This window comes from Hippocampus bargibanti, linkage group LG11 (assembly GCF_051943395.1).
Source record: "Hippocampus bargibanti isolate YZ-2025 linkage group LG11, ASM5194339v1, whole genome shotgun sequence".
Lineage (NCBI taxonomy): Eukaryota > Metazoa > Chordata > Actinopteri > Syngnathiformes > Syngnathidae > Hippocampus > Hippocampus bargibanti.
The window spans coordinates 23,086,329-23,101,576 of NC_142744.1; the positions used below are offsets into that span (position 1 = coordinate 23,086,329).

Here is a 15,248-nt window from a genome sequence, read left to right on the forward strand (position 1 = left end):
CTTTTGCTTTATTGAATAAAACATATGTTTCATTTGATAAAAAATATTTTTTTTTTCCTTGAAGTTGTCGGCCACCCAGGCCGAGACGTTTTGAAAGTTGTACGCCCAACGTAAAAGTTGTACGCCTCCGGGCAGACGTTATTTCAAACACTGCCAGTGTCTGAAACTCATGGCAAAACGTTCGCGGACATCCGGGCAGACAACTCTGAAAAGTTGCCTGCTCGGCCGTAAAGTTCCCTGCCCCATTTTTCACGACTTGAAACACAACATGACGACAAATCGCAAAAAAAAAACATTGTTACGAAGTATGAAGGAGGTACCTACCATGAATGCTGCCTTGCTTCATTTATGGTAAATATCCCTTGCTGAACATTTTGCTCCAGTTGTCGTTTGTCGTCATGTTGCACAATGCAATGTTTGTGTTGCGTTGTCTGCTCAAAGCCACGTCCACTCCTCTTTCTCAGTGGCTTTCAAAACTCTCAAGTACACTTTTTGCCAAACGAACGTTCGTTTGGCAATTTTCATACTCAGCACAGGCAGCCAATCAGAAGCCTGTTTCTTGCTTCGGACTACACTGTGACTGAGAAGTGTACTTGAGAGTTTTGAAAGCCGCTTAAAAGGAGGAGTCCACATGGCTAGTAGCGGTTTGCTTTTAGCTTTTGCTTTATTGAATAAAACATTTGTTTCATTTGATAATTTTTTTTTTTTTTCCTTGAAGTTGTCGACCACCCGGGCAGATACGTTTTAAAAGTTGTACGCCCAACGTAAAAGTTGTACGCCTCTGGGCAGATGTTATTTCAAACACTGCCAGTGTCTGAAACTCATGGCAAAACGTTAGCGGACATCCGGGCAGGCAACTCTGAAAAGTTGCCTGCTCGGCCGTAAAGTTCCCTGCCCCATTTTTCACGACTTGAAACACAACATGACGACAAATCGCAAAAAAAAAAACATTGTTACGAAGTATGAAGGAGGTACCTACCATGAATGCTGCCTTGCTTCATTTATGGTAAGTATCCCTTGCTGAATATTTTGCTCCAGTTGTCGTTTGTCGTCATGTTGCACAATGCAATGTTTGTGTTGCGTTGTCTGCTCAAAGCCACGTCCACTCCTCTTTCTCAGTGGCTTTCAAAACTCTCAAGTACACTTTTTGCCAAACGAACGTTCGTTTGGCAATTTTCATACTCAGCACAGGCAGCCAATCAGAAGCCTGTTTCTTGCTTCGGACTACACCGTGACTGAGAAGTGTACTTGAGGGTTTTGAAAGCCGCTTAAAAAGAGGAGTCCACATGGCTAGTAGCGGTTTGCTTTTAGCTTTTGCTTTATTGAATAAAACAAATGTTTCATTTGTAAAAATATATATATTTTTTTTTCCTTGAGGAAGTTGTCGGCCACCCAGGCCGAGACGTTTTGAAAGTTGTACGCCCAACGTAAAAGTTGTATGCCTCTGGGCAGATGTTATTTCAAACACTGCCAGTGTCTGAAACTCATCGCAAAACGTTCGCGGACATCCGGGCAGACAACTCTGAAAAGTTGCCTGCCCGGCCGTGAAGTTTCCTGCCCCATTTTTCACGACTTGAAAAACAATATGACGACGAATCGCAAAAAAAAAACATTATTACAAAGTATGAAGGGTTTTTTTAATTAAGGAGGTACCTACCATGAATGCTGCCTTGCTTCATTTATGGTAAATATCCCTTGCTGAATATTTTGCTCCAGTTGTCGTTTGTCGTCATGTTGCACAATGCAATGTTTGCGTTGCGTTGTCTGCTCAAAGCCACGTCCACTCCTCTTTCTCAGTGGCTTTCAAAACTCTCAAGTACACTTTTTGCCAAACGAACGTTGGTTTGGCAATTTGCATACTCAGCACAGGCAGCCAATCAGAAGCCTGTTTCTTGCTTCGGACTACACCGTGACTGAGAAGTGTACTTGAGGGTTTTGAAAGCCGCTTAAAAGGAGGAGTCCACATGGCTAGTAGCGGTTTGCTTTTAGCTTTTGCTTTATTGAATAAAACAAATGTTTCATTTGAAAAAAAAATATATTTTTTTTTTCCTTGAGGAAGTTGTCAGCCACCCAGGCCGAGACGTTTTGAAAGTTGTACGCCCAACGTAAAGGTTGTACGCCTCCGGGCAGACGTTATTTCAAACACTGCCAGTGTCTGAAACTCATGGCAAAACGTTCGCGGACATCCGGGCAGACAACTCTGAAAAGTTGCCTGCCCGGCCGTGAAGTTTCCTGCCCCATTTTTCACGACTTGAAAAACAATATGACGACGAATCGCAAAAAAAAAAACATTATTACAAAGTATGAAGGGTTTTTTTAATTAAGGAGGTACCTACCATGAATGCTGCCTTGCTTCATTTATGGTAAATATCCCTTGCTGAATATTTTGCTCCAGTTGTCGTTTGTCGTCATGTTGCACAATGCAATGTTTGCGTTGCGTTGTCTGCTCAAAGCCACGTCCACTCCTCTTTCTCAGTGGCTTTCAAAACTCTCAAGTACACTTTTTGCCAAACGAACGTTCGTTTGGCAATTTTCATACTCAGCACAGGCAGCCAATCAGAAGCCTGTTTCTTGCTTCGGACTACACTGTGACTGAGAAGTGTACTTGAGAGTTTTGAAAGCCGCTTAAAAGGAGGAGTCCACATGGCTAGTAGCGGTTTGCTTTTAGCTTTTGCTTTATTGAATAAAACAAATGTTTCATTTGAAAAAATATATATATTTTTTTTTCCTTGAGGAAGTTGTCGGCCACCCAGGCTGAGACGTTTTGAAAGTTGTACGCCCAACGTAAAAGTTGTACGCCTCCGGGCAGACGTTATTTCAAACACTGCCAGTGTCTGAAACTCATGGCAAAACGTTAGCGGACATCCGGGCAGACAACTCTGAAAAGTTGCCTGCCCGGCCGTAAAGTTTCCTGCCCCATTTTTCACGACGTGAAACACAATATGACGACGAATCGCAAAAAAAAAACATTGTTACAAAGTATGAAGGGTTTTTTTAATTAAGGAGGTACCTACCATGAATGCTGCCTTGCTTCATTTATGGTAAATATCCCTTGCTGAATATTTTGCTCCAGTTGTCGTTTGTCGTCATGTTGCACAATGCAATGTTGGCGTTGCGTTGTCTGCTCAAAGCCACGTCCACTCCTCTTTCTCAGTGGCTTTCAAAACTCTCAAGTACACTTTTTGCCAAACGAACGTTCGTTTGGCAATTTTCATACTCAGCACAGGCAGCCAATCAGAAGCCTGTTTCTTGCTTCGGACTACACCGTGACTGAGAAGTGTACTTGAGGGTTTTGAAAGCCGCTTAAAAAGAGGAGTCCACATGGCTAGTAGCGGTTTGCTTTTAGCTTTTGCTTTATTGAATAAAACAAATGTTTCATTTGAAAAAAAAATATATATTTTTTTCCTTGAGGAAGTTGTCGGCCACCCAGGCCGAGACGTTTTGAAAGTTGTACGCCCAACGTAAAAGTTGTACGCCTCTGGGCAGATGTTATTTCAAACACTGCCAGTGTCTGAAACTCATGGCAAAACGTTCGCGGACATCCGGGCAGACAACTCTGAAAAGTTGCCTGCCCGGCCGTAAAGTTGCCTGCCCCATTTTTCACGACTTGAAACACAATATGACGACGAATCGCAAAAAAAAAACATTGTTACAAAGTATGAAGGTTTTTTTTAATTAAGGAGGTACCTACCATGAATGCTGCCTTGCTTCATTTATGGTAAGTATCCCTTGCTGAATATTTTGCTCCAGTTGTCGTTTGTCTTCATGTTGCACAATGCAATGTTGGCGTTGCGTTGTCTGCTCAAAGCCACGTCCACTCCTCTTTCTCAGTGGCTTTCAAAACTCTCAAGTACACTTTTTGCCAAACGAACGTTCGATTTGGCAATTTGCATACTCAGCACAGGCAGCCAATCAGAAGCCTGTTTCTTTCTTCGGACTACACTGTGACTGAGAAGTGTACTTGAGAGTTTTGAAAGCCGCTTAAAAAGAGGAGTCCACATGGCTAGTAGCGGTTTGCTTTTAGCTTTTGCTTTATTGAATAAAACATATGTTTCATTTGAAAAAAAATATATTTTTTTTCCTTGAAGTTGTCGGCCACCCGGGCAGATACGTTTTGAAAGTTGTACGCCTCTGGGCAGATGTTATTTCAAACACTGCCAGTGTCTGAAACTCATCGCAAAACGTTCGCGGACATCCGGGCAGACAACTCTGAAAAGTTGCCTGCCCGGCCGTAAAGTTTCCTGCCCCATTTTTCACGACTTGAAAAACAATATGACGACGAATCGCAAAAAAAAAACATTGTTACAAAGTATGAAGGGTTTTTTTAATTAAGGAGGTACCTACCATGAATGCTGCCTTGCTTCATTTATGGTAAATATCCCTTGCTGAACATTTTGCTCCAGTTGTCGTTTGTCGTCATGTTGCACAATGCAATGTTTGCGTTGCGTTGTCTGCTCAAAGCCACGTCCACTCCTCTTTCTCAGTGGCTTTCAAAACTATCAAGTACTCTTTTTGCCAAACGAACGTTCGTTTGGCAATTTTCATACTCAGCACCGGCAGCCAATCAGAAGCCTGTTTCTTGCTTCGGACCACACTGTGACTGAGAAGTGTACTTGAGGGTTTTGAAAGCCGCTTAAAAAGAGGAGTCCACATGGCTAGTAGCGGTTTGCTTTTAGCTTTTGCTTTATTGAATAAAACAAATGTTTCATTTGAAAAAAAAATATATATATTTTTTCCTTGAGGAAGTTGTCGGCCACCCAGGCCGAGACGTTTTGAAAGTTGTACGCCCAACGTAAAAGTTGTACGCCTCCGGGCAGATGTTATTTCAAACACTGCCAGTGTCTGAAACTCATCGCAAAACGTTCGCGGACATCCGGGCAGACAACTCTGAAAAGTTGCCTGCCCGGCCGTAAAGTTTCCTGCCCCATTTTTCACGACTTGAAACACAATATGACGACGAATCGCAAAAAAAAAAACATTGTTACGAAGTATGAAGGTTTTGTTTTTTTTAATTAAGGGGGTACCTACCATGAATGCTGCCTTGCTTCATTTATGGTAAATATCCCTTGCTGAATATTTTGCTCCAGTTGTCGTTTGTCGTCATGTTGCACAATGCAATGTTTGCGTTGCGTTGTCTGCTCAAAGCCACGTCCACTCCTCTTTCTCAGTGGCTTTCAAAACTATCAAGTACACATATATATATATATATATATATATATATATATATATATATATATATATATATATATATATATATATATATCCCCTCCATGAGTCGTCACCTTACCGTGGTGGAGGGGTTTGTGTGTCCCAATGATCCTAGGAGCTAGGTTGTCTGGGGCTTCATGCCCCTGGTAGGGTCACCCATGGCAAACAGGTCCTGGGTGAGGGACCAGACAAAGTACGACTCAGAAGACCCCATATGATGAAAAAGATAAATGGATTCAGTTTTCCCTCTCTCTAGAGCCAGGCTTGGAGATGGGGCTCGTTGGCGAGCGCCTGGTGGCCGGGTCTACACCCATGGGGCCCGGTCGGGCTCAGCCCGAAGAGGAAACGTGGGTCCCCCTTCTCAAGGGCTCACCACCAATGGGAGGGGGCAGAGGGGTCGGGTGCAATGTGAGCTGGGCAGCAGCCAAAGGCGGGGACCCTGGCGGTCCGACCCTCGACTGCAGAAGCTAGCTCTGGGGACGTGGAATGTCACCTCTCTTACAGGGAAGGAGCCTGAGCTGGTGCACGAGGTTGAAAAGTTCAGACTAGACATAGTTGGGCTTGCCTCCACACACAGCCTGGGTTCCGGTACCAGCCCTCTCGAGAGGGGTTGGACTCTCTTCCACTCTGGAGTTGCCCACGGTGAGAGGCGTAGAGCAGGTGTCGGCATACTTATTGCCCCCCGACTCGCCGCCTGTACATTGGGATTCACCCCAGTAGACGAAAGGGTTGCTTCCCTCCGCCTTCAGGTGGGGGGACGGGTTCTGACTGTTGTCTGTGCATATGCACCAAACAGCAGTTCAGTGTACCCATCCTTTTTGGAGACCTTAGGGGGTGTGCTGGAGAGCGCTCCCCCTGGGAACTCCCTTGTTCTGCTGGGCGATTTCAATGCTCATGTGGGCAATGACAGTGGGACCTGGAAGGGCGTGATTGGGAGGAATGCCCCCCCCAATCAGAACAGGAGTGGTGTCTTGTTATTAGACTTCTGTGCTCAACACGGATTGTCTATAACAAACACTTTATTCAAACATAAGGGTATCCATATGTGCACGGGGCACCAGGACACCCTTGGTCGCAGTTCGATGATTGACTTTATAGTTGTATCATCGGATTTGCAGCCTCATGTTTTGGACACTCGAGTGAAAAGAGGGGCGGAGCTGTCAACTGATCACCACCTGGTGGTGAGTAGGCTCCGTTGGTGGGGGAAGATGCCAGTCCGACCTGGAAGACCCAAACGTGTTGTGAGGGTTTGTTGGGAACGTCTGGCAGAATCCCCTGTCAGAAGGAGTTTCAACTCCCACCTCCGGCAGAACTATACACATGTCCCGGGGGAGGTGGGGGACATTGAGTCCGAATGGACCATGTTCCGTACCTCCCTTGCTGAGGCGGCAAATCAGAGTTGCGGCCGTAAGGTGGTTGGTGCCTGTCGTGGAGGCAATCCCCGTACTCGCTGGTGGACACCAGTAGTAAGGGATGCCGTAAAGCTGAAGAAGGAGTCCTACCGGGCTTATATAGCCTGTGGGACTCCTGAGACAGCTGACACGTATCGACTAGCCAAGCGGAATGCAGCCTCGGTGGTCGCCGAGGCAAAAACACGGGCATGGGAAGAGTTCGGTGAGGCCATGGAAGCCGACTTCCGGACCGCTTCGAGGAAATTCTGGTCCACCATCCGGCGTCTCAGGAGGGGAAAGCAGTGCACCACTAACACTGTGTACAGTGAGGGTGGGGCGCTGCTGACTTCGACTCGAGACGTCGTGAACCGGTGGGCAGAGTACTTCGAAGACCTCCTCAACTCCACCAACATGCCTTCCTTGGAGGAAGCAGTGTCTGGGGACTCCGAGGTGGGCCCTCCGATCCTTGTGACTGAAGTCACCGAGGTGGTTAAAAAGCTCCTCGGTGGCAAGGCCTCGGGGGTGGATGAGATCCGACCGGAGTTCCTAAAGGCTCTGGATGTTGTGGGGCTGTCCTGGCTGACACGCCTCTGCAACATTGCGTGGTCATCGGGGAGAGTGCCTCTGGATTGGCAGACCGGGGTGGTGGTCCCCCTTTTTAAAAAGGGGGACCGGAGGGTGTGTTCCAACTACAGAGGGATCACACTCCTCAGCCTCCCTGGAAAGGTCTATTCAGGGGTCCTAGAGGGGCGGGTCCGTCGGAAAGTCGAGCCTCAGATTGAGGAGGAACAGTGTGGTTTTCGTCCCAGCCGCGGAACAGTGGACCAGCTCTACACCCTTAGCAGGGTCCTCGAGGGCGCATGGGAATTCGCCCAACCACTCTACATGTGTTTTGTGGACTTGGAGAAAGCGTTTGACCGTGTCCCTCGTGGAGTTCTGTGGAGGGTACTTCGGGAGTATGGGGTACAGGAGCGGCTGATACGGGCCGTTCGGTCCCTATATGACCGATGTCAGAGTCTGGTTCGCATTGCCGGCAGTAAGTCGGAACCGTTTCCAGTGAGGGTTGGGCTCCGCCAAGGCTGCCCTTTGTCACCGATTCTGTTCATAACCTTTATGGACAGAATTTCTAGGCGCAGCCGAAGCGTTGAAGGTTTCCGTTTTGGTAGCCTCAGTATAGCATCTCTGCTTTTTGCAGATGATGTTGTACTGTTGGGGCCTTCAAGTGGAGCTCTCCAACTCTCGCTGGAGCGTTTCGCAGCCGAATGTGAAGCGGCTGGGATGAGAATCAGCACCTCCAAATCTGAGACAATGGTTCTCAGTCGGAAAAGGGTGGAGTGCCCTCTCCGGGTCGGGGAGGAGATTTTGCCTCAAGTGGAGGAGTTTAAGTATCTGGGTGTCTTGTTCACGAGTGAGGGTGAAAGGGATCGAGAGGTCGACAGGCGGATCGGTGCGGCGTCTGCCGTGATGCGGACTTTGTACCGATCTGTCGTGGTGAAGAAGGAGCTGAGCCAAAAAGCAAAGCTCTCAATCTACCGGTCGATCTACGTCCCAACCCTCATCTATGGTCACGAGCTATGGGTTGTGTCCGCAAGAACGAGATCCCGGATGCAAGCGGCCGAAATGAGCTTTCTCCGTCGGGTGTCCGGGCTCTCCCTTAGAGATAAGGTGAGAAGCTCGGTCATCCGGGAGGGGCTCAAAGTCGAGCCGCTTCTCCTCCACATCGAGAGGAGCCAGATGAGGTGGCTCGGGCATCTGATTAGGATGCCCCCGGGACGTCTCCCTCGTGAGGTGTTCCGGGCATGCCCAACTGGCAGGAGACCCCGGGGACGACCCAGAACACGCTGGAGAGACTATGTCGCCCAGCTGGCATGGGAACGCCTCGGGATCCGCCAGGACGAGCTGGAAGAAGTGGCTGGGGAGAGGGAAGTCTGGGCTTCCCTACTGAAGCTGCTGCCCCCGCGACCCGACCCCGGATAAGCGGCAGAAGATGGATGGATGGATGGATGGACTGTATCTCTTGAATCTTTCAAGTTTCACTTGTGTCACCGCCTTAGTAAAAACATCCGCAACCATGTTTTCTGTCGGACAATATTTTACAGATATTTTCCCCTGAGTGTGCGCAGACCGTTCAAAATGATATTTAATATGTATATGTTTCTCTGCCTACACACTGGGTTTTTGGACAAAACTATTGCCCCCTGATTGTCCTCATATATTTTTACTGGTACGTGATAATTACCGCTGTCTATCCCTTTTAATAATTGGACAAGGAAAATGCTTTCTTGAGTTGTGGCCGCCAGTGCCATATACTCAGCTTCATAGGTTGATAACGCCACAGTTACGCCACGATATAGCTGGAACTTCATTAGTTAGGCTAAAACAATTTCCGGTTGTGCTCCTCCTGTCATTTATATCGGCAGCCCAATCAGCGTCACTATATCCTTCTAGTCTTAACGTCCCTTCAAATTTTCGGAAATTAAGCTCTTGATCTGTAGTACCTTTTAAATATTTTAGTGTTTAACTGCAGTCCAATGCTGCTGTTTTGGTTCAGCTAGGTGTTGTGTGAGTTTGCTAACAACCCAGCTTAAATCAGGTCTGGTACATGTCATTATGTATATTAGGCTGCCCACTATTTCTCAGAATCAGAAAACCTTTATTCGTCCCACAATGGGGAAATTTGCAGTCCACAGCAGCAATTGAAAATGGATGGTGTGGGGGGTGAAAGGATAGAAAACAAGACATTCTAAGCATAACAAAATAAAAATGACAACTGTATACCGACGCAAATGTAAATGTGCAAACTCGTTTCATAAAAAACTGTACATAGTGCAAGTATCAAGAAAGGCATATTGATATATTGCATCAACCCAAAGATACAAGTGTTTATTTGTTTTTTTTTTTCCAAATGTGATCATTGAGAATTGCGAAGCCTGACAGCAGTCGGTAGGAGTGAGCGGCGGTACCTCTCCTTCTTGCAGCGCGGGTGTAATACTCTATGGCTAAAGGACTACCCAGTGCTGTCAGGGTGGGGTGGGAGGGGCTGTCCATCATAGGTTTTAGTTTAGCTAGCGTCCGTCTGTTGCCCTCCAGAGAGTCCAGCGAGCAGCCCAGGACAGAACTGGCCCTCTTGACAAGGCGCTCCAGTCTTTTCCTGTCCCGGGTGGTGATGCTGCCTGACCAGCAGACAATTCCATAGAAGAGGGCTGAAGCCACCACAGAGTCATAGAAAGTCTTTAGGAGTGACCCCTGAACTCCAAAAGACCTCAGTTTCCTGAGTAGGAAGAGGCGACTCTGTCCCTTTTTGATTAGGGCATCCGTGTTTGTTGACCAGTCCAGTTTATTGTTGAGAGTAACACCCAGGTACTTGTAGGAGGTCACCCTCTCAATGTCCGAACCCTGGATGTACAATGGTGCAGGTGATGATTGTTTCCTGCAGAAGTCCACCACCAGCTCCTTGGTTTTCCCGGTGTTGATCTGGAGGTGATTCTGCTGGCACCAGTACACAAAGTCCTTTGTCAGTCCCCTGTACTCCCTGTCGTCTCCCTCTGTAATGAGGCCGACAATAGCTGAGTCGTCAGAGAACTTGTGAAGGTGGCAGGTTGGGGTGTTGTAATTGAAGTCCGAGGAGTAGAGGGTGAACAGGAATGGAGCCAGGACTGTCCCCTGCTGCGCGCCGGTGCTGCAGAGAAGCCTGTCCGACTCACAGTTCTTTACCCTCACGTACTGTGGCCTTTTTGTGAGGTAATCTGTAATCAAGGATGTGAGGTGATGGTCGACTCCGGCATGTTGCAGCTTGTCGCCCAGTAGATTTGGCTGGATGGTGTTGAAGGGACTAGAGAAATCGAAGATCCTCACCGTGCTCCCAGCATTCTCCAGGTGCAGCAACGCCGTATGGAGGCGGTAGATGATGGCATCCTCCACACCGATGCTGGTCTCTCCAGCGTCTTCATCAGGTGAGACGTCAGCGCCACCAGTCTGTAGCTGTTGAGCTCCTTTGGGTTGGCAATCTTGGGCACTGTGACCAGGCATGACGTTTTCGCCAGCTGTCGAACTCTGCCCAGCTTCAGGCTATGGTTGAACAAGTGCTGGACAATGACACACAGCTGGTCGGAGCAGGTCTTGTGGTGTCGGGAACTGATGTCATCCGGACCTGCTGCCTTCTTCACCTGCATCCTCCTCAGTTGTTTCCTCACCTGCGGAGTTGTGACAGACAGGCAGGAACCAGGAGGCAGAGTGGTGGCTGAGGGTGTGGCAACGGTTGGGAGGGCAGTTGTTGGTTGCGGGAAGCGGTCGTGAGAGGGGGCAGGGAGGGTAAGGCCACAGTGAGAGTTGGTTGTTTTTTGTTGTGTGTGTATATATATATATATATATATATATATATATATACAGTAAAGTCTCGTTATATCGATATCGGATATATCGATAGTCCCGGTTATATCGATACTATTTCTATGCATGCACGGAAAAAAATTACATGCAAACAGGGTCGGATATATCGATAGTCCCGGTTATATCGATATTTTTTCGTACTCCCTTGAATATCGATATAACGAGACTTTACTATATATATATATATATATATATATATATATATATATGTAACGGAGTTGTGCGCTTAGATTATTAAATTATGAAGGAAGTGACGCAACGGCGCACAGTGTGGCACAATGTCCTGCCCATAGTTTCCAGAACAATCTGGAGGATATTCATGGTGAGTCGCAATTTTCTGATGGTCTCGATTAATGCGCATTTTCACGACAATATCTTATTTTGTTTCCCTTTCTGTACTGTCTAGTGTTATCTAATTAGTTCCCTTATTCATTTCGAGTCCAGATTACTTTTTGTGTCATTATTTACTTCACGTTTTGTCAAGTGGAACTTTGAAGCACATGTGCTTCATAGTGCTTTTCTGTTGCACAGTTAATCACAAGACGAAACCCATGCGACTTCACCCATTCCTTCTGCCATACTGTGTTGCAGAAATAAAATAAATAAAAAGACACATCCACGCGTCTGGTCTCATTAAGACGGCAGCATCGTGGATATATATATATATATATATATATATATATATAAATCCTCGTCTCACCCACCATGGGTGGTGTCTGTCCCCCATTTTAGCTCGGGTCCTCTACCAGAGGCCAGGAAGCTTGAGGGTTCTGCGCAGTATCCGTGCTGTTCCCAGCACTGCGCTTTTCTGGACCGAGATATCCGATGTTGTTCCCGGGATCTGTTGCAACCACTCGTCGAGTTTTGGGGTCACTGCCCCGAGTGCTCTGACCACCACAGACACGACTGTCACCTTTACCTTCCAGGCTCTCTCCAGCTCCTCTCTGAGCCCTTGGTATTTCTCGATTTTCTCATGTTCCTTCTTTCTGATGTTTCCATCACTCGGAACCGCTACATCCACGACAACGGCTTTCTTTTTCCCTTTATCTATTACCACGATATCTGGTTGGTTGGCCATTACCATCTTGTCGGTCTGTATCTGGAAGTCCCACAGGATCTTTGCTCGGTCATTCTCCACCACCTTGGGAGGTGTTTCCCATTTTGACCTTGGGGTTTCCAGTCCATACTATGCACAGATGTTTCGGTAGACTATGCCAGCCATCTGGTTATGGCGCTCCATGTAGGCTTTCCCTGCCAGCATCTTACACCCTGCAGTTACGTGTTGGATTGTCTCAGGTGCCTCTTTGCACAACCTACACCTTGGGTCTTGTCTGGTGTGGTATATCCCTGCCTCTATGGCTCTGGTGTTCAGGGCCTGCTCTTGGGCAGCCAGGATGAGTGCCTCTGTGCTGTCCTTTAGGCCAGCCCTCTCTAGCCACTGATAGGACTTCTTGAGATCACATGTCCTGAATGTGGCAGGATTTGTGGTTCCATATATATATATATATATCTCATTTTCCGTACCGCTTATTCCTCATTAGGGTCGCGGGGGTTGCTGGAGCCTATCTCAGCTGTCTTCGAGCACGAGGCGGGGGACACCCTGTATTGGTTGCCAGCCAATCGCAGGGCACACAAAGACATACAACAGTCACTCTCACACTCACACCTAGGGACAATTTGGAGTGGTCAATCTGCCTGCCATGCATGTTTTTGGAGTGTGGTAGAAACCGGAAGACCCGGAGAAAACCCACGCGGGTCCGGGGAGAACATGTAAACTCCACACAGGGAGGCCGGACCGGGACGCGAACCGGTGACCTCTGCACTGTGAAGCACTGCACTGTGAAGCCGGTGTGCTAACCATATACATATACATCTTCTCTCTTGGCAGTCCATCGAAGTCGAAGATGACGTCGCTTCCATTGCTTTGTGGGGTATTGGACAGTGGTTATCGGCGCTGGCGTCGATGCCACTGTAGGTGACTATGAAGCCCGATTCTGGAGCCACAAATCCTGCCACATTCAGGACATGTGAGGCCAGGACCGGGCTGGCGAGGCGGTACTGAAGCAGCACAAAGGCGTCTTTGCTCGTGCCGCACGATCCTCCTCTGGGTGCGTTTGTTTTCAAGTTGTGTCACCCCTTCGTGGCATAAGGAACGCCACAGTGGCCTGTTAGCTGCAGCAGACTCCAGATCGCTGGGCTTGATGTTGCATTTCTTTAGAGTCTGTTTAAGCTGGTCTTTGTATCGCAGTTTAGGACCACCAGGCTTCCTATTCGCTGACAGGAGTTGTCCATAAAGCACCTGAAGAGGCAAGCGGCAGTTGCCTCTTTGCCAGTATAGCCTCGATACTGATATATATATATATATATATATATATATATATATATATATATATATATATATATATATATATATATATATATATATATATACAGTAAAGTCTCGTTATATCAATATTCAAGGGAGTCCGAAAAAATATCGATATAACCGGGACTATCGATATATCCGAACCTGTTTGCATGTAATTTTCTCCGTGCGTGCATAGAAATAGTATCGATATAACCGGGACTATCGATATATCCGATATCGATATAACGAGACTTTACTATATATATATATATATATATATATCTCAGTCGTACAGGAGTGGTCCATCGATGAGAAGGTTTCCACTCCCAGTGGGGCCACAGCGAGTGGTCCTCTGCTCCCCCCAACCTGAGAGTAGGGACCTATGATAGCTGTGTCCGGCGCCGCCATGGCTGGACATTAGGGATATATAAATAGGGCCGATACGACCAGTCAGACTTTAGTTCGCTGACGAAGCCTCTTGGATAGGAGGCGAAACGTCCGAAACCTTCAAATTTGTACAGATGACGGCTGAAGATATATATATATATATATATATATATATATATATATATATATAATCGCGATAAAATAACCTCCCATTTCCAGGAGGGAGAATGAACAGATGTAGAAGAAGAAGGAGGGGGGAAGAAGAAGAAAAGAATAATCAAGGACGACGAAGAAGAAATAGGACGACGAAGAAGAAATAGGACGACGAAGGCGCGCCGTACACTGTGCCCAAAATGTTAAGGTTGTGTTTTCGCAAATTCATTCATCCTCGCCGTATATCAGGCCACCAACGAAGGATATCAATGTTTCCGGAAACTGCGTTGCGGGTTTTCAAATCGATACACTACAGAGACGGGATCCCAGCATCTGGAGAGATCAATCGATTACAGATCCGAAATTTCTTTCTTAGTAAAGTTTCTGCGAGGAAGGCTCGGACAAAGAGTGTCGATTTGCCCAAGGAAAAAGTTCACATCCCAGGACTGGAAATGGTCACTTACGGAGAAAGGATGCATTTTGTCCCAGGGCTGTCGAAACCCGTTTTCCCAAAGTGGACAAAGGACTATAAAGATCCACAGTATTTCACATCACCTCCAGCTAATGAGATGGCGTTGTCGCGAGAGACACCGTGTTATGTCTTTCACCAGAGAACCAACGCACTGGAAGGTATCGGAAAGCATTTTCACAACACACACTTAACATTTGTTTTTCATGTGGGAGCAGAGTCAAAACAACAACTCATAAAGTGGCCCGATAGTAGATTTAAATGTGTCGTTAAACGACACGGAAGACCTTATGATACAAATTCGGCGCCGTTTCAAGTGTGTCGTCGGGTTTAGGGCCGTGATTATTTTTAAAAATCGTAACACGTCAGTCTGCACTAGTGATGGGAATCCCGGCTCTTTTCAGAAAGCCGGTTCTTTTGGCTCGGGTAACAAAAAAGATTCGACCCCTTTGGGTCCCAAATGGCTCCTCAGTTTTTTTGTTGCTAAATTAAGCATGTAAAATTATGTGAAAAACGAATTACTCAAGTAAACAAATACAATATATCAAATGTTTTGATTTACGTATATGTCTTTATTTATATGTGCACAGAGTTAGTGGATGCTAACTTTCACTTTCCCTGTGGTTACTCTAGTCCAGGGGTGGGCAAACTTTTTGACTCGCGGGCCGCAATCGGTTCTAAAATTTGACAGAGGGCCAGGAGCATTTGGAGGGAGTGTTTAGGCCGGAAATACTGAACCTAAAGCATTAAAGGAAAACTGAAGCCTCCGGACAAGTTATGTCCATAATTTGTAAAATCACTTCTAATGACTTTGACTGAGCGCATTTTACAAAGATTCCACAGCATATAGCTATCGTTTACATTTTAAGCCTCGCGCTGAATATTCATGAAGTCTTGTTTTTGA

The 15,248-nt window shown here is 46.8% G+C and overlaps 1 protein-coding gene across 1 annotated transcript in view; it reads left to right on the forward strand.

The window, feature by feature from the left end:
* Window positions 1-14,024: 14,024 nt before the first annotated feature.
* Window positions 14,025-15,248, forward strand: part of mrpl37 (mitochondrial ribosomal protein L37) — a 53,438-nt gene continuing 52,214 nt past the window's right edge. Inside the window, exon 1 of the mRNA XM_089007984.1 lies at window positions 14,025-14,505. Coding sequence (XP_088864110.1) covers window positions 14,076-14,505 — 430 coding nt within the window. The 5' untranslated portion in view covers window positions 14,025-14,075. The remainder of the gene's footprint in view (window positions 14,506-15,248) is intronic.